This window comes from Cucurbitaria berberidis (assembly GCF_010015615.1).
Source record: "Cucurbitaria berberidis CBS 394.84 unplaced genomic scaffold K460scaffold_2, whole genome shotgun sequence".
NCBI classification, from domain to species: Eukaryota; Fungi; Ascomycota; class Dothideomycetes; order Pleosporales; family Cucurbitariaceae; genus Cucurbitaria; species Cucurbitaria berberidis.
In genome coordinates, this window is record NW_024468936.1 from 6,131,131 (window position 1) to 6,156,187 (window position 25,057).

The 25,057-nt window shown below is 49.9% G+C and overlaps 11 protein-coding genes across 11 annotated transcripts; 6 read left to right on the forward strand and 5 right to left on the reverse strand.

Moving 5' to 3' along the window:
- The first annotated feature begins 972 nt into the window (after positions 1-972).
- Positions 973-2,849, forward strand: K460DRAFT_365132 (amidase signature enzyme). Its single transcript, XM_040933126.1, has one exon. The coding sequence runs from the start codon at positions 1,162-1,164 to the stop codon at positions 2,758-2,760; it is 1,599 nt and encodes a 532-aa protein (XP_040791796.1). The 5' UTR covers positions 973-1,161; the 3' UTR covers positions 2,761-2,849.
- Positions 2,850-3,356: 507 nt separating this feature from the next.
- Positions 3,357-4,948, forward strand: K460DRAFT_365133 (uncharacterized protein). The gene is made up of 2 exons (XM_040933127.1): positions 3,357-4,081; positions 4,209-4,948. Exons 1-2 carry the CDS (start codon positions 3,387-3,389, stop codon positions 4,456-4,458), a joined length of 945 nt encoding a protein of 314 aa, XP_040791797.1. The 5' UTR covers positions 3,357-3,386; the 3' UTR covers positions 4,459-4,948.
- A 53-nt stretch (positions 4,949-5,001) lies between these two features.
- Positions 5,002-5,607, reverse strand: K460DRAFT_415639 (uncharacterized protein; the record flags this gene model as incomplete). Its single annotated transcript, XM_040937747.1, has 1 exon — positions 5,002-5,607. The coding sequence occupies exon 1, from the start codon at positions 5,572-5,574 to the stop codon at positions 5,002-5,004; it is 573 nt and encodes a 190-aa protein (XP_040791798.1). The 5' UTR covers positions 5,575-5,607.
- A 1,014-nt stretch (positions 5,608-6,621) lies between these two features.
- On the reverse strand, positions 6,622-8,894 carry K460DRAFT_415640 (cytochrome P450). The gene is made up of 4 exons (XM_040937748.1): positions 8,572-8,894; positions 8,398-8,525; positions 7,112-8,347; positions 6,622-7,062 (listed from the first exon to the last, which is right to left on the reverse strand). Exons 1-4 carry the CDS (start codon positions 8,728-8,730, stop codon positions 6,897-6,899), a joined length of 1,689 nt encoding a protein of 562 aa, XP_040791799.1. The 5' UTR covers positions 8,731-8,894; the 3' UTR covers positions 6,622-6,896.
- Positions 8,895-9,437: 543 nt separating this feature from the next.
- Positions 9,438-11,327, forward strand: K460DRAFT_394112 (uncharacterized protein). The gene is made up of 2 exons (XM_040935972.1): positions 9,438-9,890; positions 9,942-11,327. The coding sequence occupies exons 1-2, from the start codon at positions 9,702-9,704 to the stop codon at positions 11,166-11,168; spliced, it is 1,416 nt and encodes a 471-aa protein (XP_040791800.1). The 5' UTR covers positions 9,438-9,701; the 3' UTR covers positions 11,169-11,327.
- A 748-nt stretch (positions 11,328-12,075) lies between these two features.
- On the forward strand, positions 12,076-13,890 carry K460DRAFT_404473 (MFS monosaccharide transporter-like protein; the record flags this gene model as incomplete). The annotated part of the gene is made up of 5 exons (XM_040936728.1): positions 12,076-12,510; positions 12,578-13,045; positions 13,100-13,303; positions 13,356-13,569; positions 13,631-13,890. The coding sequence occupies 5 exons, from the start codon at positions 12,076-12,078 to the stop codon at positions 13,888-13,890; spliced, it is 1,581 nt and encodes a 526-aa protein (XP_040791801.1).
- Positions 13,891-14,124: 234 nt separating this feature from the next.
- K460DRAFT_385115 (FAD/NAD(P)-binding domain-containing protein) lies at positions 14,125-15,719 on the reverse strand. Its single transcript, XM_040935527.1, has 3 exons — positions 15,542-15,719; positions 14,868-15,482; positions 14,125-14,809 (listed from the first exon to the last, which is right to left on the reverse strand). The coding sequence occupies exons 1-3, from the start codon at positions 15,600-15,602 to the stop codon at positions 14,175-14,177; spliced, it is 1,311 nt and encodes a 436-aa protein (XP_040791802.1). The 5' UTR covers positions 15,603-15,719; the 3' UTR covers positions 14,125-14,174.
- Positions 15,720-16,336: 617 nt separating this feature from the next.
- On the forward strand, positions 16,337-17,529 carry K460DRAFT_385116 (NAD(P)-binding protein; the record flags this gene model as incomplete). The annotated part of the gene is made up of 4 exons (XM_040935528.1): positions 16,337-16,433; positions 16,484-17,149; positions 17,214-17,348; positions 17,402-17,529. 4 exons carry the CDS (start codon positions 16,340-16,342, stop codon positions 17,527-17,529), a joined length of 1,023 nt encoding a protein of 340 aa, XP_040791803.1.
- A 746-nt stretch (positions 17,530-18,275) lies between these two features.
- On the forward strand, positions 18,276-19,119 carry K460DRAFT_404476 (uncharacterized protein; the record flags this gene model as incomplete). Its single annotated transcript, XM_040936729.1, has 2 exons — positions 18,276-18,293; positions 18,373-19,119. The coding sequence occupies 2 exons, from the start codon at positions 18,276-18,278 to the stop codon at positions 19,117-19,119; spliced, it is 765 nt and encodes a 254-aa protein (XP_040791804.1).
- Positions 19,120-19,535: 416 nt separating this feature from the next.
- Positions 19,536-21,660, reverse strand: K460DRAFT_404477 (uncharacterized protein; the record flags this gene model as incomplete). The annotated part of the gene is made up of 4 exons (XM_040936730.1): positions 19,536-19,952; positions 20,001-20,150; positions 20,195-21,289; positions 21,364-21,660. The coding sequence occupies 4 exons, from the start codon at positions 21,658-21,660 to the stop codon at positions 19,536-19,538; spliced, it is 1,959 nt and encodes a 652-aa protein (XP_040791805.1).
- Positions 21,661-22,084: 424 nt separating this feature from the next.
- On the reverse strand, positions 22,085-24,298 carry K460DRAFT_428748 (uncharacterized protein; the record flags this gene model as incomplete). Its single annotated transcript, XM_040938298.1, has 5 exons — positions 24,010-24,298; positions 23,381-23,955; positions 22,794-23,324; positions 22,626-22,751; positions 22,085-22,558 (listed from the first exon to the last, which is right to left on the reverse strand). Exons 1-5 carry the CDS (start codon positions 24,098-24,100, stop codon positions 22,085-22,087), a joined length of 1,797 nt encoding a protein of 598 aa, XP_040791806.1. The 5' UTR covers positions 24,101-24,298.
- Between the last annotated feature and the right edge of the window lie 759 nt (positions 24,299-25,057).

Sequence of the window (25,057 nt, forward strand, 5' to 3'; positions counted from 1 at the left end):
GACACATGCTAAGCTGCTGGTTTTTTGATGCTGCTCAGTTCAAAGATACCGAGAGGGCACGGGCGGCGCCAAAAGCTCGTCTCGAAATGTGCATCGGGAACATGGCAAACAAGGAGCCCCATGTCGCGACAATTATAGAGTATCTAGGCAGGCTAGATAAAACTAGTGCTTCGTGATGGTGATGCACGTTCCAGTGTGAACAAGTGTGGTTTAAAGTTTCGCAACACCCTTTTGGGTTGGAGTTTTGTTTAGTGCCGCATCGTCAGTTTCACACACGGTTGGGCAACATCTGGGGAGGTTTTCGCTTTCGGCGTCGGTATGATCCGGTTTGTGTTGATGCCGCACATTGTGGCTTAGGGGCGGCCGCGGTAGAATGGCGGTCGGATTGGTGGTCGAGTGGAGTGTTGTAGGTTGGAGGTTGAGGTGAGGCTCTGGAATCGCTCCACCTGCCCCATTTAGCCATCCGTCTTGGCAAACATGCGACGCTCATTGAGTGGCATACAGAGTGTGCACTTCTCCCTCGAAGCACTGCACTCATTCGCAAAGGATATTATTAGTCGACTTTCAAATCAGCCACTGGCCATGTCAGAACACGGCTACTATTCTCTTTTGGCATCGTGCCGAGTATCTACGCAGATAGCCTCCTGTCCGCCATTCTTCGAATCCCTGGATTCCAATCATCTCAATTCCTTGCCGGGATGAAATAGTGGCTCAACTAAAAAGAAGACATGTTCAGTCTTTCAGGCCGAATCTCTTGGTGTTGAGGTTGAGTAGCTCACGGGCATGCAGTTCGCCTGTTTATACGCTTGTGCTAAACAGGCAGGTGGGATTCTACTTTGCAGCACGACTGCACCACGTCATTCCGAACATCGGGTTACTTCGTCTTGCGATAAGATCGGAAAACAACACGCGCATTATGAACTGTTCTGACCAAACTCATCTGATGTGTGTATCAGTACACTAAGGAAAGCCGCAAAAATATGCCGGGTACGATGCCCAAAATCTGTTAAAAGTTAGGATCTATAAGTAACCTTTACTGCATGATGGTAATGTTTCCGAGCCATCTTCTTTCTCATTGCTGAGCATTATATCCTTAGGATGGTGTCATTTCATCGCCTAGCCGTCACAACGCTCTTTAGTTGTGCTGCGGCAGGACAGACTATGCCATTCGACGCACGAGAGGCTACAATCGACTCCGTCCATCATGCACTGTACTCAGGACTCTCAACATGTCGTGAAGTCGTGTCTTCCTTCCTTGCCCGGATCGAGGCCCGCAACACCCTGACGAACGCGATTCTGACTCTGAATCCGAATACCTTGGCATTAGCAGATGAGTTAGACGAGCAACTGGCGGCAGGAAACGCAACCGGACCTTTGTTCTGCGTACCTGTACTTCTGAAGGACAACTATGACACTAAAGATTTACCAACCACGGGGGGCAACTTGGCCCTCGCAAAGTCGCGCCCAACAGAAGACGCGCCTAGTGTGGTGGCTTTGAAGAAGGCTGGGGCTATCATCTTGGGTAAAGCAAACTTGCATGAGCTTGCTTTGGAGGGGATCAGTGTATCATCCCTAGGTGGCCAAACGATCAATCCGTACGATTCCACACGAACGCCTGGTGGTAGCTCCGGTGGAACTGGCGCAGCTGTCGCATCTTCGTTCTGCGTGTTCGGTACTGGTACGGATACCGTGAACTCCCTTCGCAGTCCTGCCTCGGCCAACTCACTATGTAGCATCAGACCTACCCAAGGATTGATCACAAGAACGGGCATCATCCCCATTTCGTATACCCATGATGTTATCGGACCTATTGCCAGGACAATCAAAGATGTCGCTGTAGCATTGACAGTCATGGCTTCTTCTGGCTACGATGCGGCGGATAATTCGACAGCACGTGTTCCGTCGTCACGTCGTAACGTGGACTACGCTGCGTCCCTCACCACCGGCACTCTCAAAGGCCTGCGACTGGGGGTGCTGAATGGCTTCTTCAACCGCACTGACTCACCTGAACTTACTCCCGTTAACAACGCTATGGACACCCTCATGTCACGACTAGAGTTGGAAGGCGTAACATTGGTCCCCATCAACGAGACGATCTACAACGCGACAGCCATCCAAGCCGCGCTCGACGTCCAGCGCTTCGAGTACCGTGAGCTCATGGATGCGTATCTCATGCGCCCTTCACTTGCCGGCGAGCATCCTAAGACACTCAACGAGCTGTACTCGCGCAAAGCAGCAAACGGCTCGAGTGGGCAGTTCCTCGTCCTTCCCTCTCAATACGAATACGTAAACACAGCCCTCATCTCCTCGACAAGCAATGCAACCTATGCCCAGCGCCAACAGGGAATCCGCAACTTGACCCTTGCGCTGCTCAATACGTTCGCTAGTAATGAGCTAGATGCCATCATCTACCCCGAGCAAAAGAATCTGGTCGTGAAAATCGCCTCGGCCTCTCAGTCTGGCCGCAATGGGATCCTGGCTGCCCTTACAGGGACCCCTGTTGTTACAGTCCCTGCAGGCTTCAGTGTGCCGAGTGACGACGCGCCGATTGGTGTACCAATTGGCATGGAAATCTTGGGGAGGCCATGGGACGATGAGAAGCTGCTGGGGATTGGGTATAGGATTGAGCAGTTGTTGCAGATTCGGAGAAGCCCAATATGGGCCAGGGAAGTGGTGGAAGTACCGGAGTATGACAGCGTGCCGACGGTCACGCCGAATACGAACGGTATCCCCAGCGCATATCCATTAGGGACACTGTAGCTATAAGCAAGTTGGGAAGGTGGTGATAATGATAGTATGGGATTTCGGTAATGGTAATATCAACGTGAAATAAACATATCCATCCATCTTATGAATCGTCTATCAAGATCCACTTGTCCATGTCCGCTATCGTGTCGTATTTCGAAGTCATTCTTTTTTGCTTCTACACCGGTGTATATGATTAGACTAGATACCTGGGCTATCAAACGACCAGGACTTGTATGAGTGGCAAGATCTCCACGGTGAATAATGCGGAACCCGGGGAACCAGAAGCCCGGTGTTATTATTATGCCTAGCACAGCCCCCTGGGTGGCGATCTCCGCACGATCGTCAGTTAACTTTCCGCGGCGATGCCGACAACAACTTTACAGTTCGTCGAATAGGCCCGCGAATCTGGTCAATTTTGAAGTTGAACGCCGAAGGTCAAATGGAATATGATGATCAGCGGTGCACGTTTGACGAACGTGAGCTAGCGACGTGGCAGACGGAAGATGAATGTAGAGTGCACGTGCTCACGCGCCAAGTCGCCGCTTATCGATTTCACTAGCCCCGGAATTATCCGCCCTCCACCTCACAGGGCTGACTTCGCTCCTTGCCTCTCAACCCTCACTCATGTCTCACAATCAATGGAGCCGCTCAAGTACGGAGCCATCGTTAATATCGTCACGCTCATCGTCTTCTTTAACTATCTCTGCATCTCCATCTACCTGATTGTCCGCCAGGGCCTGGGTCGCAGCCTGCCATGGATCTGGCTCATGGTGTTGGCGCTCTGCCGGCTCACGCAGGTTTCGCTCGATTTGGCGGCCACGACAATCTTTCCAGGTTATAACGCGGCGAATACCAGTCTTGAGAGTGGTGTTGCTATTCTTACGACGATGGGACTCACGCCGCTCTTCATGGCGACAAACAGCTTGCTCAATGCGACAACCAGACCAAAAGGACGGCGGATGCAGTGGATCCTGCTCATGGTGCATATTCCGCTGATTATATCCTTCATCCTTATTGTTGCCGGCGGTATTGATCCGGACTCCCGCGACGGCCCAACGTTTGCAGCGACCGGGGTAACCAAAGTTGGCGTTTCCCTATACCTGGTGTGCTTTCTACTTCTAATTTGGGCGACTACTGTTATTTCGGCGCGCCTCTACCTAGCGGATTCAGACGAAGTCAAAATCCTTACGACGGTGGTCATCAGTCTCCCTTTCTTCCTTGTCGACGTCGTCTATATAATGTGTTTCGCGTTCGAGCGCTGGGGCGCTGAGGAGCGTTGGGAGCACATGCGATTCAACGTTATTAGTGGCAGTGTGACGATCCAGTTATGCATGTACGTACTATCATCCGCAAAGCGCCTTCCAATCCCACCGGCCCTTGCCACCAATACCGTGAGGCCACGAGCGTATCCTAGGTCGTGTAAATCTGGATCAAGGCTTTGTTGCTAATATGTTCATTAGGCAGGTTGTCATGGAATACATCATTGTTGGACTCTACCTGGGCCTGGGCCTTGAGCTACCCAGCAAAGCTGCAAGATTACGGGAGCAGGTTGAAGATCGGATAGGCCAGGCGAGGGGTCTTGATTTCGATCAGCTGCAAGAAACTGTGCTATGGAAGTTACACGCAGCGGTATCGAGGGTTGTTACTGCGATGATCATGCCGGCCCTGCAATTTGCCCACTGGATGCTAGGAAAAATACTACGTTCTTGATGCGTGTCGCCCTTCGCAGTCTAGACATTTCTTCACGTTGCAAGTCGCTGAAGTGCATCTCGCGATGAGCTTGTAGTATTATCGGGAACTAAACGACACCCTAAGCCTCCTTGGCAACTCCTCACACACATAATCGGTTTCGGTTTAGGCTTATTGATGGCATATCAAACACGCTTCCGTCAGAGCCAATGCTGCGCGTCGTACACTGCCTGGGCGAGATCACCTATGACCGACACGACATAAGGCCACGATGTTTCCACACGATTAGAAAGGCCAGAGGATATTATGGGGAGTGCGGGTTCATACGCAACGATCATGCGAGGTAGTTGTATGTATGGGAAGTGGTTCATTGGTGAAGTCGGGTAGGCTGATGAGTGCTGAGCGGACGAAATGAACACGGAGTCCAAAGTTTGGGGCGCTAGTAAACGGTAAGCGCTAAGAAAACCTAAGCTATCAATATCTCAATACACTATTTATCATTGGCTTCCCATAACGTACCTTCGACGCCAGAAACCGAGGTATTCCTCATTTCGGTAGGGCTTTTCAGGCAACTCCAGGCGGCTTGCCAGCGTCTAGCGTATGCCTTCTCACTTCCGTGCCGTCGTTCGCCGTTCTCTCATATACAGGGCCAAAATCCTCCGTTCCGGTCGCATACGTAGGGAGGGGTTGCGCTCTCGCCCTATGCTTGCCAAAGAAATATGCACCGAGACCAACAGCGGCAATGAGAATGATGCCACAGGGAATACCTGCAGCCAGACCAATTTTAGCACTTGATGAAAAACCACTTGACCCTCCAGAGCCATCTGGTTGTGATGTCCATGAGGGTGAATATGTGGCCCTAGCAATTGATGATGTACTGCTGGATAGGGAACCCGAGCGAGTTGTAGGAGTTGTGTTCGGTGTTGTCAGTGTCTGTATGCGTACTGAACTTGTAGAGGAAGTCGTGTACGGCTCCGGCAGTGGAAACTGCGGCGGCAGCGTCGATGGCAGCCGTGGTATCGTCGATGTCTCTAACGAAGTGTATGGTGGCGGCAGCAGCAGCGTCGCAGTCGCCGGTATTTGCGCTGTCGCGCATGTTGTGAGAAAAGTGACAACGAGCAGGAGTTCAATACGCATGATGAATCGACTTGTAAGACAATTCAAGAACACAACGCCGATAATGACTCAAAGTCAATGCTAGGTGAAGGCTACCCCGAACTTTATGAAGCTTTGGGGACAGGCAGCTTGTTGAGGCAATGCAAGTACAGCCCCTTTCGCGTGTTTTCAAGAGAATTCTGGTTGGTTGGGTGGCCGCATGAGGCGTTTGGGGGCTGGACAAAGGAGGTGCATCAATAGGTTCTCAATGTAGATCCTGTCGCAGGATTTTCAGCCTGATCCACAATATCGATAAGACTTTGGAGAATTAAACTACCTGCTGATAATAGTTCGCTTCAGTGGATGTTACCTGTTTAGACACACTTCCAAGCACTAAGTTCCTAGGATGAATCGAAATGTGAATTGAGACTTGGAATGAATATTCATGATAGACCGTAACCTGAGGAGTACGATCGATCCGGACTGGTCATGAACAATTCCCATACGCAGACTTTTAAGACATGTCGGCTCTACTTTGCCCGTCACATATGCAGATCTATATTTACATCTGCTGGATGCGGTCTTATGGTTCAGCAAAACTTGACCGCAGCAAGGCTGAAAATTTATCCAACCAACGCAGCGCCCTTGTCAGCCGCCTACCATACCTCCTCGTCCAGCGAAACAGAGCCCGGTTTTTATTTAGCTCGACATGCCATAGTCGCATAAAGAATGTTTGGCAAGAATACGAGGTTGATTCTCGGGTACATCTTTTACTAGCTGGTTGCGAACCTGGTGAAGGTTATGGCTGTGATGGTGTGGAGAAATGTTGTAGAAGATATTATTAGAGTCTACGTGGCCCTAAACGCGTCGTCCCGTGCAAAATAGGTACTGAGAAGCCGGACTAGGCGACTATTCGTCAATTTTCATCCGATGTGGTTTGGTAACGTGGAAATACGAATGAATTTTAGTTTAGAGTATTCATGTAATCTGCGGAAAAGGGGGCCAACTTACGGACCTCGGCGAGAATATGTAAGAGCAGGTTCATCGACTAGTTTTCCTTCTACAGGAATTATCAGCCTCACCAGTAGAGTGTAACGTATAATAGATTCAAGGTTTAGCCTTGTCTGGCATCCTCTGTACCTATAGATCGTGCCAACTGCTACGAACTTCTCTGCAATGAGACCATTGTCCTGAGTTTGCATAGTAAAGCCAGTGTACCTTCACGTGAAAATATTGGACTCTTTGCGACACCCAGTTAGGAGAGGTGCTTTTCTTTGAATCGAGTGTTGCACTTGAGATTCCGCGTACAGCGTAGCTTGATTTTCCAGTTGTGCTGCAAAATCCACGTCCTCATCGCGTTCATGCTACTTTTTACCGTAGAACGTACTCATTCGATATTTCGTCTCGCCCTCATATGGCGCAAGATCCGCTAATGCTTGCTCTCCTTCCCGAACAATCGTCTGCTTTATCTTCTCACTTCGCGGTCTAATGCTGACCTTGAAAGGTTGTGGCCTCATGTTTAAACCGTTACTACGCGTATGTTAGCACTCAATCTGTACAATACAAAAGATGGACCTACGTGTAATCGAAGATATCCACCGGGATCGGCTGTCCACGCTCGTCCAGCGCAGGCTCAATCTTAAAACCCCATACAAGTCGCGCAACTGTCAGCCATGTTCCTTGCTCAGCGAGCGCTTGCCCAGAGCATACTCTTCGTCCCCAGCCAAACGTCATATATCCTCGCTCGCCCGGGAACGCCCTTGCGTCCGGATGATTCTTCATAAATCGATTTGGGTTGAAGCGATCTGGCTCTGGGAAATCGCGCTCATTGTGGTGAATTGCCCACACATTGCCTTGCACCCATGTTGACTTTGGAATTAGATACCCGTTATAGTAATCGTCTTGTACTGGCGCATGAGGCTGGCCACCGATAATGGCTACTGAACGCCAACGGAAGACTTCCTTAACGAACGCTCGCATGTACGGCAGGTTGGCATCGTCGTCGAATGAAGGGCTCCTGTCCGAGCCTACAACGCGATCTAGCTCCTCCCATGCGGCTATGAGAGTCTCGGGAAATGCACGCATAGCTAGTACGGCTGTAATGAGCGTGCTGCTTGACGTGTCCGATCCAGCACCGAAAAGATTCCCCGCCAATGCAGAAATCTCCTTCGTTTGCAGGTTGTATTTGGCCTGCTCTTTGAAAAGCATCTTTGCATAGCAGTCCTCATGATCTGGCTTCTCGTTCGCTTCGTAAGCCAGGGAATAGAAGAAGTCGTGCCCGCGGTGCGTTGTCTTTTTTGATCCCATACCGTGCTTCCACGGTGCATACTCAGTGGGCACACGAGCAAGCGCTGGGAAGGTCTCCATCAACATCGGAAATGTTTTGCCGGGCACGTTCAAGTCGGCTGCACGATGCATCAATGCGATGACTTCCGTGATGATAGGGTCCGCAGAGCTTCCCACTCGCCTCCCAAATCCAATGATTGACACAACACTCGTCGCGTAGCGTTCGAAGTGCGCCACATAGTTCTCGGGGCTACTCAACAGGTCAAGCGCAACAACCTTACTCTCGTCGTTCTGGAAGTCACGGTATCGCTTGACTTGCTGGATCCCAACGCCCTGATGCGTTAACTTCCTCAGAGCCCGGAAGCGCTCTCGCTGAGCGGGCGTTGTTGTGATCAGATTCACAAGATTATTTTGGCCTGCTCCCAGTTCCGCAAAGACCAGCATGCGTGGCCGCGAGCAATATATGCCAGCTCTTTTGTCGAGGAGCTCGCTCGCTGTCCAGGCATCGTTGATCCATACTGTTGGGTTTCTGGACTTTGGTTAGTTGTTGATGATAGTGATCGGCCGGTATCGACTGACCTTCCAATCCAGTACGTGATTAGCGGTGTGTTATACTTCTTTGACAGCTCTTCAAAGTATAACCATGGCTTGTGGTCTGGTAACTGAAATGTGTTGCCAATGATTGGGTATGGGAAAGGTCCTGGAGGCTGTTCGTTGTTAGCACTTGCAACTCGTTCTATTTCAAGGTCTCACCATCTTAGATCTCAGCCTCAGCATCCACGCATAGTCGACGATGACTCCTACAGCCACTATCACTAGCACAGCGAAAGCAATATTAACAGCGCCGAACTTTGAGATGCCATGCTGCAAGTAGTGTAGCGGCAAAGTCTCGAAAACTTGCTCGATGGCCATGCTCGTCGGTGTCTTAGAACCCTTTCTCTAACGACGCGTCGTCGAAATCGCTGTGTGATCTGCTGTGGCCCCAAATTCCAGACCAAAACAAGTGCTGCGACCGGTGGAAGCGACGGCAAACGATATGAGGAGCCAATGAGCCGAGCGTTAAATTTGCTTTGAAACTTCTCCGAGCGATGCACGAGCTGCGAGGCTGCTAGGCGGGAGTAGTACTGTAACCCCACATCGCGGGGGTGGGGCATAGCTGTCGGTTAACGTTATCAGGTCCTAACCGGGTCATCTGGATGGCTGGTTTGTTGCACATGATCGCCGAGTCATGGAGTTGCTTGTACAGGTGGCAGCGATCGAAGGAAGACGTGAATAATATCAACCCGGCCGCGCGGCTGGGAAAGTTCAGGCGATGGACAACATATTCATCGAACGCTAGAAGAACGACACTTCTGTATTGGAAGTATGATGCTTATAAGGCTCTCTTGCGCAAGATCGCGGATTACGAAAAGAATTAGCGTTGAAGCCTATGGCGATACCCAAGTTCCAAGGTGCGCGCGCCTTCCGCCATCCACCCGACCCACAACAGACCTAAACGCCGTTTCCCGTATTTCTCACACCACGTTTCTTCATCTTCCCTAGCAAACGTCAAAATAATTGCGCTTCAATTTCTAAAACCCCTAAAATGCCCATAGTAGTACCTCTCACGAAAGCGACAATTAGAATCTCGTTTAACGGCTTCACAAAATGGACCACTTATTGGGAATAACTTTGCAGGGTAGGGACATGGGGACATTGACAAAGGAAAGGGAGCTTGGAATGTTTTCCGGGCAATCGAGGCTGCCTTGCTAGTGAGCGACCTCCTCTAGGTCTTACCGCTTCCGCATATACCCAGGTAATCTGCTTGCACTAACACCGTGCATCGGATATTCGACGACCTTGTGCACTACAGTTACTTCATATTCTCACTATTAGTTAGCCCCATGAACGCAGTCGCTCAGCCAATTACCTTGTTAGACATACCAGCATGGACGAGACGACAGACGGCTGACCTAGTCGGACTGCCTAACGAATTACTCGACAACATCGCCAACTATCTTGAAGGCACTGATCTATTCAAGCTTCGAACGATTAGGAATCGCACGATCTGTGATGGCATCGATTACGCCTGGGTGCGCCAGCGCAAAGCCAGAAAAAAGACCTCAACTGACTATGATACATAGGTTAAACGTTTCTTTGCACGCAGACAATGCAGAACGACCGACACAAGCATCGCGCATCTCGAAGCTATAACCCGTTCCCAATTCGCTAATTGCATCTATTCTATCGTTATCGAGATGCACCTGGTAAATATATCGCTGGAAACTGAAAGACAGGATACAGAGAGTCCAAGTGTCCCTACAAAATCATACCTCGATGCGCACAGCTGGAGCAAGTCGGTAGGCTCGAAACTCGCCACCATATTCAAGAATACTACGAACCTCAGCGAAATTGGAATTCGCATGCCTCCAAAAGTTGGCTACCGTACCGATGGGATTCCTCAATTCTGGTTGCCTGTTCAAGAAAGACTCCCGAGTCTAACTAACCAGTTAGAGGCTTCTGCGAAGCACCGCGTTTTCAAGCTTACAGCCGCCCGTGTAGTCTTCTGCTCTATAATAAAGGCTTTGCGAGACTCGAAAGAAAGGCTAGAGAACTTGACTATCTTAGACTTCACGAGCGGTCCCGGGGAGCCACTCATACCTCTATCACCCCCCATGCTCGAAGATTTGGTCAGGGTACCGAGCGTTCAAAACTTGACGAGACTAGAGCTACTGCTGCAGATGCTCACAGAATCTCCCCACGAAGCCATTCCAAGCATAGTCAAGTTGATCAAGGGAAATACTAGGCTCTCTTCATTGAGGCTATGGGCGGGCCCAGGCGTACACTATAGTTTCATGACACCCTCAGGAGCCTGGTCTCCTCTTATCAACGCTCTCGCGATTCAACCTTCGTTTCGTCTGCAAGCCCTCGATCTCGATAGTCTCGTGTTAAGCGGTGACACGACCCTCGCTAGCATAATCCGGGCGCATTCCCACACCCTTCGATGTATTACGTTAAAACACACCAACTTTCGCCGCCCAAACTCGCTCCGCGCATTTTTTCTCGCCCTAGCCGACACAGATCTTGAATTATTTGCCATGAAAGACTTCCGGGTATATGGCAGGTGCTGGATGACCACTGTCACCTTGTCCTACCAGTATCGACTAGATGCCGTCTTACAATGGTCCGATGCTGAAGGAGATGGCAAAAACGATGCATATCTGGATTGGGCTGATATCACTTGGGATGGAGGGAACCATACAGAGTGGATCAGATATGACAATCAAGCTGGCACGCACAGCGGATCTTGGATGAAGGATCAAATGAAGGATTTGATCTTCATGGCAGAATGCTGTGGAATTGATAATTGAGGCTGATTTGAATCTGATTCACGGAGGAGACCAGCGTTATTTCTGCGGCTGATGCTGAGGGGGTGGAAACGCAGTGTGGCATAGACTTTTCTTGCGCCACAGAAACTCTATAATAACACGCACTTAAATTCCTCAATCGTTATAATATCATTCCGGTGGAATCGAAGCTGCCAACGCAAGAGTGAATGCACGTGAACGTCAAAGCGCGCTATGTACCCCAGAAGTACCAAGCCGTACTTTTGGGCGTTGCATGGTCAACCTCTCCTGGGCTCAGCATGCTGGCAGATCAGCACCCGGAATGCGTAGACTTCGCTGCTCCAAACCAGCCACGTAGCGCCCTTCAACGTTTCGAGTTTCGCTTGCGGGCTAGGATCCAGTCTAGCGCGTGCAACCAATACCGCCCTTCATGATCAATGCTACGCGGCATTATCGTCCCGATAGCAAGGAAGTGCCGTTGAATTATATCAACCATGGCGTATAGGTTATTGTGGATTACTTGGAGACGTGAAAGGAGATAAGAAGCCACGTGGGAAGAATAGCTGAACCGTGACATGGCCCATTGCAGTAACAAGGCATCGATCGGGCTACTTCCGACGCCTCCCCCGCACCCCACACTTTAGATCGACACTTGTCTGGGGTAAATGAAGCTAAATGTCCGTAGGCACTATCGGCAGATATTGAGGTAGGGGTCTGGAACCGGGGAAACGATCTTCATATGAACCTGGATGATGAGGCCACCATCACGAATTCGTTGTGGTGCAAGAACTTCTGTTTTCATAGAAGGCATGTGGTGATTATTGTGGACAACCTTCTAAAAGTCTGCTCTTTTTCTAGCCATATCTCGACTCGTCCATTGAGACACCAAAACATCTCATCCGGAAGCGACCAACCTCATCAATCTGTCATCATGCCTGAGGCATCCACCCGTAATGGCCTGCTGGAGAACTGGAAATGCCTCCTCGCATGCACTCTCGTGTCCATGTCCCCATTCCAGTATGGCATCGACTTTGGTGCCATCGGCGGCTTACAAGCCATGCGCGGCTTCCTCGAAGTCTTCGGGCACCCTGATCCTTCTAGCCCAATAGGATACAACATCACACCCGAGCGCCAGCAACTCATCTCCTCTCTCATGACGCTCGGCGCCTTCCTTAGCTCCTCCAGCGCAGGTCTATTTGCGACGTACATGGGTCGGCGCCAGTGTCTGTGGATGGCGAGCTTACTGTGCTGCGTGAGCAATGTCGTTATGATGACCACAACTAGTCTGGCAGGTTTGTATGTCGGACGGCTGCTCATCGGAATTGCGAATGGCTGGTTTATGACGTTCAGTCAGCTGTACATCCAGGTATGTATCCCCCTGTGCTCATGTGGTGAACGCATTAGACGATAAATTTGTGCTAATCCCCATGTAGGAAAGTACGCCGGCGCGGTACAGAGGTCTCATGATATCGGTCTTCCAGATCTGGACTTCAGTTGGATCACTCATTGGAACGGTCATCGACAACGCAACACACGATATCGTGGGTAGAAACTCATACATCATTCCGCTCGGCACTATTTTCATCGTACCGGTATTCTTATCGATTGGCCTATTTTTCATACCAGAAAGCCCTAGGTGGTTAATGCTCAACAACAAGCAAGACCAGGCCCACAAGTCAATGGTCTGGATGCGACCAAATCCCGAAACTGTAGCTGAAGAGCTTGCGGAGATTCAAGCTGCCATTGATGCTGAAAAGCACACAAAGGAGACGGCAAATTTCCTTGATATCTGGAGGGATCCTGTCGATAGGAGAAGGACGCTGTTGGCTATCGCGGCGGTTTCGACGCAGGCCGCATCTGGCGCTATGTTTATGATCGCTTACGGAACGTACTTCTTTCAGGTGAGCGAGATTGACATTTAATTGATTTTAACTTCAAGGCTGACCTAATTTTAGATGGCGAAAGTCGGTAGCCCATTCATGAACAGCTGTATCCTGACCGCAGTTGGTGTGCTTGCGATCATGGTCAATAGCTGCATAATATCGAAATATGGAAGGCGACGTGTGTTTTTGATGGTTGGTCTCTCGTTATGCGGAATCACACAAATAATCATCGCCGCCGTGTCCCACGTCAACCCAGGAACAGTCGGTACCGGCAAGGTAAGCTACGGCAAGACCTTCTCTGAAAAATACGTATACTGACGACATGTAGGTCATCGTTGGTCTCTCGGTCATCTACATTTGCGGCTACAACGGCATGGTCGCTGCCTACGCATGGCTCTCAGGCGGCGAGATTCCTTCGCAGCGTCTTCGCTCGTACACTTTCGGCGTTGCGGCCGCGGTGGGTTTCGCAGGCGCATGGCTGGCCACGTTTACAGCGCCGTACTTTATCAACCCCGAAGCGCTGGGCTGGGGTCCAGAATACGGTAAGTCAGGTCAAACAACTGCATTTCAACCGTATAAGCGAACAATGCTAACATTACAAAGGTTGGATTTGGGGCCCTTCCTGCTTCATCACCGTTGTATGGGTTTACTTCTACCTCCCAGAGATCAAAAACCGCACCCTTGAGGAGATCGATGAGATGTTTGAGGCTAAGCTTGCAGCGCGCAAGTTCAGGAAGTACGTATGCACGGGCCGGTACGTAGTAGATGGCGATGAGAAAGTTGTAGAATGGCGACACAGTGGAGGAAGCGACAAGGACGGTGTTGTGAGGCAAGAGGTCGTTGGTGTGGAGAAGACTGGCTGAGTTTTCGTGAATTTGAAGATATTTGCATTGCTATAACTATAGTATGTCAATAAGATTGGCAAGGGGTACTGTGCGGAAAATAGCATTCAACCCACCACTATTCATGCTTACTTCATGCGACTTTCAAATTCTATAAGCTATCGATACCAACTTCGCATTGCGTATTGGTAGTCTATGATAGTCATAGACCCTCACTTCCTATAAAGCTCTAGAATGTACCGGGAATACGAATATAGGTTTCTGTATATGTGTATTCTTCCTTCCTGCAACTATGCAACACCGCATCATGCAGCGGCAACCGATGCCGAAGCCTTCTTGATTGCCTCAGCACTAGCCTCCTCCGCATGGGCTTCTGCATCAAACCCAAAGATCCAATCCTCCCTCGGAAACTGGATAAGAGTAGGATCCTCCTTCACTTTCTCCCAGTCGGTCTTGTGCCACATATCGCGCGTCGTTTCACCCGTTTTCTGCACCGCCTTCACGCGGTCATATCTGATATCTTGAAACGCCCTCAAGGCGCCCCGTATATTGTCGTTCCCAGCTTTCCGCAGCAGAACAGCAAGTGTGACGCCGTCTTCCAAAGCCTGCGTAGCGCCCTGTGCACTTGTTGGTAGGAAAGGATGAGCTGCGTCTCCGAGGAGGCAGATGCGGCCGTGGCCTGGCGCTGAGCCGTATCCACTGACCCAGTTGGGTAGGGGGTCCCGATAGACCAATTTCCAGTCAACGAGCTTTTCTTCGGGCGTCTTTGACACGATCTTCCAGCACATGGGATCCCAACCTTCCAGTACTTTCTTCACGTCTTTGAGATAGCCGGGGAAAGACCATGATTCTTCGATGTCGTGTTCGTCTCGGTGCGTGAGCACCCAACAGCAGTCCGTGCCATTCTTGATAGTGCTGAAAAGGAAGTGGACGTCTGGGCCTGTACATCACATGAGTTATTTCTTTCAAACTCAATGTATGGATGATGGGAAACTTACCAATCCATCCGTTGAACGAATCCCCATTTTCGCAGAAGTGCTTCGTTTCGGGGTCGGCGATCATGTCCTTATTACTGAACCATGCTCTCCACACAGCATATCCACTACTCTTCGGTTTATCCTCATACCCCAACACTAGTGTTCTCGCCTTACTTCTAACGCCATCACTTGCCACTACGAGGTCACCTTCGACCTTCGTTCCATCTTCCAGCGCAATTCCTGCGGCGCGCTCATCCTCCCAGTACTTCTCCACCCTTTGCCCCAAGTTTATCTCTACGCCAATTTCTTTCGCGTACTCGAACACAATCTCGTGGAGTTCTCCCCTATGCCCGTTGAAGTTTGGGGCAGTCTCGTCGCGTGGTGGCGTTTTCTGGTTGATCACAACTTCGCCAGTATCATACTTGTGGATATTGAAACCGTATGTTGTTAAGTCAATTGAGATGTCGCGCATCTTTTTCGCGACAGAGCCGTTAGACCAACGTGCGAATATGCGTCCCGCATTGGGTCCGAAAGAGATAATGTCGCCGAGGATTTTGAGCGAGGGAAAGGATTCGTAGATTATGGGCGTGTGGCCTTGTCGGATACATTCTATCGCTGCAGTGAGGCCACCGAAGCCTGTGGATTGAGTGTAAGTAGTGATAGATAGGAACGAAGAGAGACTTTGGGGTACATACCTGCGCCTATGATGATGACTTTTATGCCAGTCTTTGGCTTTGTGCCTTCTGAAGTGGCCATGTTGGGACGTTTGGGCGTGTCTATGCGCGCAAAACTGGATGAAAGAGCTTGACTGATGCCTTGCAGATCTTCTCAGATCAAAACTGACGGAGCTCACCAGGATGTGATGCGAGGACGGGAAATGAGCTCAGATGTCAGATGTGAATACCAGGTAAACGTCTTCCAATCCTGCAGCGTGGGGCTCACATACCCTGTATCTACCGTGAGTTCATCGAGCCGTGCTATCGACATGCTATTACTCTATAGGCGATATTGTGCCGAAGCGTACAGGGGGCGCGTAACGCGGCATCACGCGATGGATCTCACAGCGCGTATCTTTACCAAAGAAGCATCTGATGTTGGCAAGGCGGAGGCATGCCTCCGAAAGTATTGAGTTACCGCGTTGTGGTTGTGGATATTGAGGCTTGAGTTGGGGTATAGTGTAGCCCCACATCGCTGCAACTTCCCCGCGATGTACCCCGCAACCCTCTCGCGACCACGCCGCGGCGTTTACGGAGGGAGTCGGTGGGCAGAAGTTACACTTGATAACCTCATATTATGCATAATGTGCCGTATGTATGCGTCCTAATACTCTTAGTGCTTGTAGGGTGGTGTGGGAGCTTGGACCATCAGTGAATGTTCCATCAGCGAGGTGTCAGTGATGAGAAGTCTGCAGGATTCTAGTGGGGCTTGATAATACATTACCGACGAAATAGCATCGCTGGCAAGCCTTGCGATACCATCCCACGCAGACCAAGATGACGACGACATTGACGCACCCTGAGTGGGACAAGGAAACAGGTGGCCTCGAAGTCGCGAAAACATTCGCAGAGCGAATCCGCGGCAAGAATGGTACATTGCTCACGTCTCTCTTCAAATCATATCTATTGACCATCTCCTAGTACTGATCACAGGTGTCTCCCCTGAATCAATCGGTTCCTCCATCGCCCTCAGCATTGCCTCCCAGTCACCCGCACTCCTGATATTGGCTTCTCGTACCCAGCACAAGCTCGATGAAGTCGTCAAATCTATCAAAGATGCGTACCCCGACACTCATGTCAAAACTGTCTTGTTAGACCTCATGTCCCAGGACTCCGTCAAAGCTGCAGCAGCCGAAGTCGCCCAGCTAACCAATCGCTTGGATCTGGTAATCAACAATGCGGGATTCATGTCACAAAAGCGCCAGTGGACTAGAGAGGGCATCGAAGGCCAGTTTGGCGCAAACCACATCGGGCACTTCCTATTCACCAATCTACTCATACCTCAGTTACTCACTTCTGCCTCGTCCAATGCAACAGGCGCCACACGCGTGATCAATTTGACAAGTCTTGGCCATCGCCTCAGTCCAATCCGATTCTCAGACTACAACCTAGAGAAGTTAGGAGATGAAGTACCACCCGAGGAAATGCACGCGCCCCTGCCGCCGATGTTCCAACAAAGTACAGACGATGGGTACATCGGGTTTGTAGCGTACGGGCAGGCAAAAACGGCGAACATTTTGTTCTCGGTCGCCTTGAACGAGCGCTTAAGTGGGAAGGGCGTTGCGAGCTATGCTGTGCACCCGGGATGTAAGTTTTCTTGACAGTGGAGTTGGTATGATGAAACTCGAGAAAGATACTGATTAATGGGTAGCGATATGGACGGGGCTGAGCCGAGACCTTGACCCAGATGGCGAGGCTGCTATTCGGAAAACGAGTCCGTTCTGGAAGAATCATGATCAAGGTGCAGCGACCGTTCTGGTTGCAGCGCTCGACCCTGCTTTAGATGGTATGTCTTTGCCTATTTGAAATTTTTCGACAAGGTACTAAGATAGAGAGCAGAACCAAAGGGGGTATTGCTGCATGATTGCCAGATATTTGGCGCCGCGCCACATGCGACCGACCCAAAGGTTGCAGAGCGACTGTGGGCATTGAGCGAAAAGCTAGTGCAGCAGAAGTTCAAATTATGAAGCGTTGCATTTGAATATAGGAAATCGTCTTGATAAACTGCAGTAGTGACGAAGGAAGAATGAGTGGAAAGGAAGAATGTCACTGCACTCAAGTTAATACAGTAATGCCTAGCTCACAGCAACTGACACAAGCGTAGAAAATAGACCTAGCATTCTTTTTTCCTCACAATTCTCCGCCAAGTCTCTAGCATGCTGAAGGCTCCTCTGAGTATCATCGTGATTGTACCCGAGCATGCTCATTGGTGCCTTGTAGACCTTAGTTGCAACGCTGAGCGTGGATGCATATTCTTTCAGATGAAGCAGAAGGATTGCGCGAAACTCCATAGTATCGAGAGTTGCCACCTTCGTCGATCCAAACTTCTCTTCTATCAGTGGTAAAGAAGATTTAACGAGTGCTTCTGCATCCTTGAATTTCCCCTAGCCGTGTAGCGAGGTGGCAAGGTTGGTGTATGTCTTGAGGGTAAAAGCTGATGCCCCGCTAAAGGTGTCTTCTCACTCCAGCTGCTGCCTAAGCCAAACAACACCAACCTCTCCGTCTGCATCAAGTTCCGCCTTCTGATATCGACGCATCGCAGGTCTTCAAGTTATTGTGAGTTGCCACGTAAATGCTCACAAGAGTGCTCGACGGGTTAACTGGCTCACCCCTTCAGCCCGACACCGGATCGCTGCTGCCCAACACGGCACAGCAAGTCGACTCAGCGCCTTGGTCAATGTCAACATAGCCCTGTGGTCCCTAACAAGTAATCATGGGCCCGTCGCTCTTGGTAAGGCCTTTGGATCTATCGTTCACAGCCAGCGCGGCCTCACGCTCCCTTTTGTTACGGACTCGATTGACTGGTACAGGCTCTCCATGGTTCAGCGGACGACGACGAACAATCTTATCCGAAACAAGGCTTCATAGAGGACGAGAATGATGGCGCCGTTGAGAATGGCACCCTCGCCTTTGTTCACGTGATCCAATCTAGCCTGGCCTACCCCGGGCTCCAGGTGTTACCTAAAGAAGCTGTTCATGCGCTCAAGTGTTTACTTCGCGCACTCGACGCTTTTCATCAACAAGAAGTTATTGCTCCACCTACGGCGATCACTTATGATCGTGGCTTCTCCAAGCTGCGATCTCTCACTAACAACGATGGTGTTGGCTCTTTTACGGCCTTCCATCATAACAGCCTATCTCTTGACTCACTCCTCAAAGGCTCAGACGCACCCACTCTTCTTACGGTGGCACTCAGTTTATTCAACAAACCCTTCATTGCAGTCTACACTCAGGTACTCCATAGCGTCGCCAAATCCATTTATTCGCCGTTTATTGCGTCAAACAAGCCCCCGCCTCCGCCTGCTCCGAAGCCTTATCCAACTGGTCCCCACCAGAGCGGTATAGACACACTGAACGCACTCCAATTCTACACCATACTCAAGCTACCCCCGAAATTCTCTCGTGACGGCGCCAACACGGCAACGAATGAGCCGCCGCCTCGTCCGGCTCCTAAGCCCTATCCGACAGGCCCATCTCAGAGCAAGCTTACGAGGCCACACGAGGCGCCTCCGCGTCCAGCGCCGAAGCCATATCCAACCTGGGTGCATCAAAGCTAGGCATAATAACGGAGAGTGGTGGGTCCACCAGAGTCCTACTTTGGCTTAAAGACTTTCGAACAGGGCACATATTACAAGGTCGAGAGCGGTCAGCAAGCTTACTGGCAATACAATCCTTCTTCTCAACATGTCATCATTGTTCCTTATAGTTTTTTTTACTTACTCAGAGTCCGGGACATGGATAATTATTGGGGCACATAGGCTAGGATGACGGTCACTACATCGAATATCGTACGTGCGCTTTACATATGCTTTCCCTCTGCTTATGCGAATCATCCATCTTTCCCAGTGGGATTCTTCGCCCTCGCTACAATCCGTGAGCGTAGGCACCAACCAACGATAAACTACTGCTTGATTCTTAGAACAAATCTCTCAGGTAAGGGCATTTCTACTCGTTGATTACATCCCTCCTTTTATCAAGGAGTTCGGTGTTTCCTACCGAGTGCCCATTCTTTGAACGGGTCCGGTTCATACAACTGCGGATTTGTCTTCGGCAACGCTCCCGCCTCGATCGCACCGTCAATCTCCTTTCTCAACGCACCCAACGTCGGTCGGTCCTCGGGTTTCCACTCCAAGCACCTCTTGACCAGATCGAGCAAAGCCGTCGTATATGCCCCATCTTTTGGATGAGCCACGGGAAACAACGCTCCAGTCATCAACTCGGTTTTGCTATCGAACGGTGCTGCATTGACAAGCCTATGGCCACCAAAGTCAAGGACCGGGCCAGTGTTGCTGTAGTGGTGGCATACGATAGCGTACATGAGCATACCAATGGAACAGACGTCGGACTTGGATGTTATGCGGGTAGGTACGGTGCGGGTGTTTTGAGTTTCCTAAAGCTTGTTAGCATAGTGCTAGACCAATAGACGGGTGAGATGTACGGGAGGATAGCGACCATCGTCGTGTGCGATGCGGTAGACAATAGGGTTGTCATTTTCTTCCAGATGGGTATGGTTCTTTCTGGGTGGAGGTTGTAGAATGCGCGTCCAAAGTCCATTACAACAATTCTTGGCCACTGCGGCGGGCGTTAGCTTATTCTATCAGCAGTTCTCGGAGGATGATATCCAGCACGTACTGTAGGGTCATTTGAGTCTTTCTCTAGCAGCACATTCGGGGCATGTAAGTCGTTGTGTACCACTGGGTTCCAGCCCTCAACCTTCTCGTTTTCACGCCCTTGGCTCAGAACCAAGCACGCATTGACCAGGCCGCTCAAGAGATGCCAAACAAACGCTTCTGGAAGCACCTTCAATGGCTTTTGCTTTCTGGTCTTTGGAACGTCGAAGAGCCGCGGATCAGTTTCCCAGCGGTCACTCAGTGCGTCTGCTAGCTGTCCACCTGAGCACATGTCCGTGTATATCCTGAATCTTTTCAATCTCATCATAAGCCGATAGCCGCGATGCCGGATAATGTTCTGGTGTGAATCTCCTGTACGTGTGCTGTCGATAAGCTGGTGTATCCGGATTTCACGAGGAAGTTTGCCTCGCCATTCATCCGGGTTCTTCCAATGAAACCACGGCGGGGCCACCTCCTTCATCACCATACGATCCTTGATAACTTTATTCTTGTTGACTTTGACCCAGAGCCCAGCACATCCGCAAGAACCACTTCCAAGGTAATGCGCACCCTGCCATGTTGCTTCCTCTTCATCGTTATGGAGGTCTTTGTGTAGTCGAGATCGCAGCCACCTTGTTCTTGCTTCTTCTCGTCGTGTTTCCCACTCTTGTGTTCTTGTAGTGAAAGCTTTTACGCTCTCCTTGGGTTGCTTTTCTGGTCGGGGATGTGCCCTGGACCAATTGAGAGGAGTCTCAAGTTCCGATATGCCATCGGGAGACTCTCCCCACGGCAAGTCAGGCCAAAATGGGTAGGGATAGGATTCGATACTTTGCTTGACCTTCTTCTGCGAAATGTGATTATCATCTTCTAAATGTTTGCGCGCGGTCTCAGATGCGACGAGCTTGTTTTCAAGATCAGTTAGTCGCTTTTCGAGAAGGGCAAGCTTGAGATCTGGCGACTCTCTTTCCTTAGCGGAGGGGAGCTTCTCATCAGTCGTTGGTGTGACACGGTGTTGATCGCCAATACCGTCAGCACCAGAGGCAATACCAGAGTCCCCATCATAATTCTTTGAGCCATCTCCAGCATCCAGCCATGTCATCTCTCGCTTGTGCGCTTCCTTCCCTTCATCAAAGGCGCTTCTTTCAACCCATATGGATTATCCGCATTCTGCATTCCCGAGTCACACCGCACTTTCGCGGCCAACATGCGCTCTACTGTACATGGCCGGTCAGGCACGATACTGTCGTCCCATGTAGGAAACGTTGCAGTTCCATCGAGTATATCTTCTTTGCTTATCCCAGGTGTCGCTGCTGACTCAAATAACTGGCGAAGTTTGAAATCATCATCCCACAAATAGCCGTAGGTTCTTTTCCTTTCTTCTTGGGTCCAGTCCAAGCCCCGAAAACGAAGCACGCGTCGAATAGCGTAGTTGAAGAGTATTCTGCCGGTGACATTGTCACCTGGGTTCTTAGTGTTCTTTTTCGACATGATCAGTTTGCAGATTACTTGTTGGGAAATGTGGCTTTGATTTATTGGATACAGGGACAATGCGTACTATGGAAGACAAAGGAAGCCGCAAACGGAGATGCCGAAGATGTGTTTAAGAGGCGCACATGGTCAAGGTTCTTTGTCAAAAACACCTTTCGAATAACATATGAATGAAAAGTCTATACGCCACACTAAGGAGGCGTGAAAAGAGAACCGCCGCTTTTATAAACAATGTAACGAAATTGACGCGAAGGTGCACAGCAGCTCGGTTTGTCCAAGAAATAGCATGTTCAAGTGCCCGCTTCCCTGGTATAGCACCTGGTTCCTGACATATTAGTACACACGTTGGCCTAAACTGTATGCCTGAAGATCGTTACAATATTCAACCATCCTCTCCGGATATACCCAAACTGTCGGAGTGGTCTTACGACCTGTGCTTCGTCTTGAAAGGCTTCCCAATTGCGAAATCATCATTTATGGGAAGCTCAAGCCCAAGTCCCTCCATATCCTCGAGGTTATCTTTTGCTAAATCGTTTCCTCTCAATGACATCGACGCGGCCTCCAGAATCGCCCTAAGGGTCGGTCTGTTATTTTGATCGTAGTTCAAACAACCTCGCACTAGGTACTTCAGTTGGCGTTCATATTCATTCGCCGCTGGGAAGTTCTGATTTCCTGATAACACTGCGTATTCGGTGTGTATCATTCTATTCGCTTGCGTGTCGAGAGATACTGGAATGAAACCGTCGTACTCGGTGTGTACGCCGGGTTTGATATCTCGCACCGGACCATGATTATCTTGTCTGTTCACTATCAAGCCCCATGCTATGCGACCGATTCCCCACACGTCTGTCTTCTCGTTGAGCAGGGTAAAAGGGGGTCCCGTTTGATATTGATATTCCTAACGATGTTTTAGCGCGGAGATCACTAGAAAATAGCAAAGGAGAATGTGTACGAGAGTTACTTACAGGCGGGTACCTAGTTGCAATATGGTTGACAATGTAGTCTTCTGGGTTATCGGACAGCGGGCAGCCGTTGTTGTCAAGACTGAAAAACGACATACCAAAGTCGCTCAAAACGGGGAAGACGGCCTTCTTATGTTAGTATTGTCAGCTCAACTCGTGCGATTGACTTACTAGCGATATCTTGGGTTCCTTCCCCGTCTCCTGTGCAACTTCGCCATGTACTTGTTCTATCGATATGGGCGCCTCTCCATTCCCAGTATCCAAGAGAACGTTCGGTAGTTGCAGATCCAGGTGCGTGATTGGTCTCCACCCATCAATAGGTACTTCTGCCGTGGTACCGTTTCGAAGAACCAAGCAAGCCGCAGCAAGAGATCCTAGGACAAACCAAACGAAAGCTTGCGGAAGGAAGCTCTCGGGATTACGGTTATCTTCGTCTTGGGACCAATTATCCTCGTGGCCGGCCATGGCGTGCCAAAGGTCACCGCTATCATAGAAGTCTAGGTATAGCCTGTACTTCCTTTGCCTCATAAGCAGTCGATGATTACGAAAACGGACAAGACTACGACACATCTCTGGGTTAACCTTCCGACGCTCTTCAATGAGTTGGTGAATACGGATCTCTTGTGGTAGTCTGTCACGCCAATGCTTTGGATCTCGCCACTGGCTTGCTCTGAAAGTGCTGGTCTCTTTGATAACCATCCTCTAGTCAAGCTGTCAGCTGCTATCCCACGTTGTAAAGTGGTCTTCACGTAACTTACATCTGTGATTAACTTCAGATCATTTGATTCTATCCATAGTCCAGCGGCCCCATAACCGCCTCTACCGAGTAATTTGGCTCCAAGCCACATGGTCTCGTCATCGATAGAAGACAAATACGTGTTGGTAGATAGCCACGAATCTGGCGCACTTCTTATAGTACGTAGGTCGATCCCTGGTAACTCAGGCTCGCTCGGCCACGGGAGCTGCGGCCAAAAGTTGTATGGCAACATATTAACGTTCGCTTCAACTTGTACGCCAAAGCTTTGGTTCTGTGGCGCTAAGGGTGGAATTATTGGCCCGCTATCTCCAACTTGTTGACCAGTTGCTCCTCCAGGCTCCTGGCTAAGTATAGGATTCTGGACTGCTAGATCAGCCTGCACTGGTGCCACTGGCTGCGTTGGCATAGTTTTCGTACGTCTTGCTTCAGCCGCTTGAGTTTCCGAGAATGGAGTATCGGGTATTGGGTTCGGAATCGGAAGTCCAGGGCTGGTTACTCTATTTTTACTCCTAGCATAATGCAGTTTTACTGCTGCATCTCCTGCCCATATCGTAGAAATTGTGTTCTTTTTCTCATCTTTTCATTTTCGTCAGCTGTTTGCACAAAAGTAGTGGTAGGGTACGAGCCTACCTTCGCTCCAGCCTGGCCTGTTGTTGTCAATGAATTCGTCAGCATCGTACCGGAAATAACAGTACACAAGTTTGAAGGGCGGTCCAGGCATCTTGTTAGCACGATCGAGGAGCCAAAGAGATATCTTCTAGAATAAGTGAAAATCGGTTGTAGGGAGAAGAACAAGTTATAGAGCTTGGTGAGCTCTCTGAAAATTGCAAAAGCGGTGTTGCAACAGTCGGATGTAGGCATGTAGCGGATCTGAACTGTTCAATCAAGGATGTGAAGTGTATTAATTATACACCAGGAAATGACTATGGGCGCTACGAAACAAAGAAAAACATTCATATTGCAGTCAAAGGCAAAGCCTAGATACGAATAAAGAAATCAGACAAAGCATCGTCAGTTGCGGTTAATGTAACGGAGTGGCATGATTTGTTAAACAAGTTGGTACAAGCTGGTCCCCCCGAGGACATCAAATGAATACAAAAGCCTTAGCTCTAGTACTTTCGCATGAAAGGCGCCCTTGTAGACCGCAGCTTTCACAGAACCAGCGATAGCTCAACTAGGGCGTAGGCGCTTTGGAAATCCTGTTAGACCGCAGTCAAAGGTTGAAGCCTCGGTGTTGATGATACAACATTCCAGTTGTCATCGCCTCTGACATTGTACAAATTACCTAGCAATGCATGAAAATGTCTAACTAATCGTCCTGGAGGTTTAGAGTAGGGTTATCTCGTAGACATGACGAGACAACAGTCTTGACGCAGGCAACCTGACAACACGAAATGGCGCGGTGAACCGTGCGTGCTGACGTAATATCAAGCTACCCGAACCGGAAGCTTCTCCTCAGCCATTGATCACAGATGACGCCGTTGATTTACAAGGTGAATGGCACCACCACCCCACCTCAGGAACTTATACTTCTCGCATCATTTTATCGCGTCGATGATTGATTCCTGCCATATTCCTAGCAAAGGTGCAAAAGCAACGCTTCCTGTTCTCAGTTGTCTCCACAGACCGCATTACCCTCAATCATATTGCGCCAAGTTCTAAGTGTCATCTCAGCTCG

Excerpts from the sequence above, each read along its gene's own strand:
- K460DRAFT_365132 (XM_040933126.1), top strand. The coding sequence starts at position 1,162 with ATGCCATTCGACGCACGAGAGGCTACAATCGACTCCGTCCATCATGCA.
- K460DRAFT_385115 (XM_040935527.1), bottom strand. The coding sequence starts at position 15,602 with ATGGCCACTTCAGAAGGCACAAAGCCAAAGACTGGCATAAAAGTCATC. Across the intron at positions 15,483-15,541 it reads AGTCATCATCATAGGCGCAG|GCTTCGGTGGCCTCACTGCA; the intron begins GTATGTACCCCA and ends CTCAATCCACAG. Across the intron at positions 14,810-14,867 it reads TTCGTTCAACGGATGGATTG|GCCCAGACGTCCACTTCCTT; the intron begins GTAAGTTTCCCA and ends TGTGATGTACAG.
- K460DRAFT_415640 (XM_040937748.1), bottom strand. The coding sequence starts at position 8,730 with ATGGCCATCGAGCAAGTTTTCGAGACTTTGCCGCTACACTACTTGCAG. Across the intron at positions 8,526-8,571 it reads TGAGGCTGAGATCTAAGATG|CCTCCAGGACCTTTCCCATA; the intron begins GTGAGACCTTGA and ends AACAACGAACAG. Across the intron at positions 8,348-8,397 it reads ATCACGTACTGGATTGGAAG|AAACCCAACAGTATGGATCA; the intron begins GTCAGTCGATAC and ends ACCAAAGTCCAG.
- K460DRAFT_394112 (XM_040935972.1), top strand. The coding sequence starts at position 9,702 with ATGAACGCAGTCGCTCAGCCAATTACCTTGTTAGACATACCAGCATGG. Across the intron at positions 9,891-9,941 it reads ATGGCATCGATTACGCCTGG|GTTAAACGTTTCTTTGCACG; the intron begins GTGCGCCAGCGC and ends TATGATACATAG.
- K460DRAFT_365133 (XM_040933127.1), top strand. The coding sequence starts at position 3,387 with ATGGAGCCGCTCAAGTACGGAGCCATCGTTAATATCGTCACGCTCATC. Across the intron at positions 4,082-4,208 it reads GTGACGATCCAGTTATGCAT|GCAGGTTGTCATGGAATACA; the intron begins GTACGTACTATC and ends TATGTTCATTAG.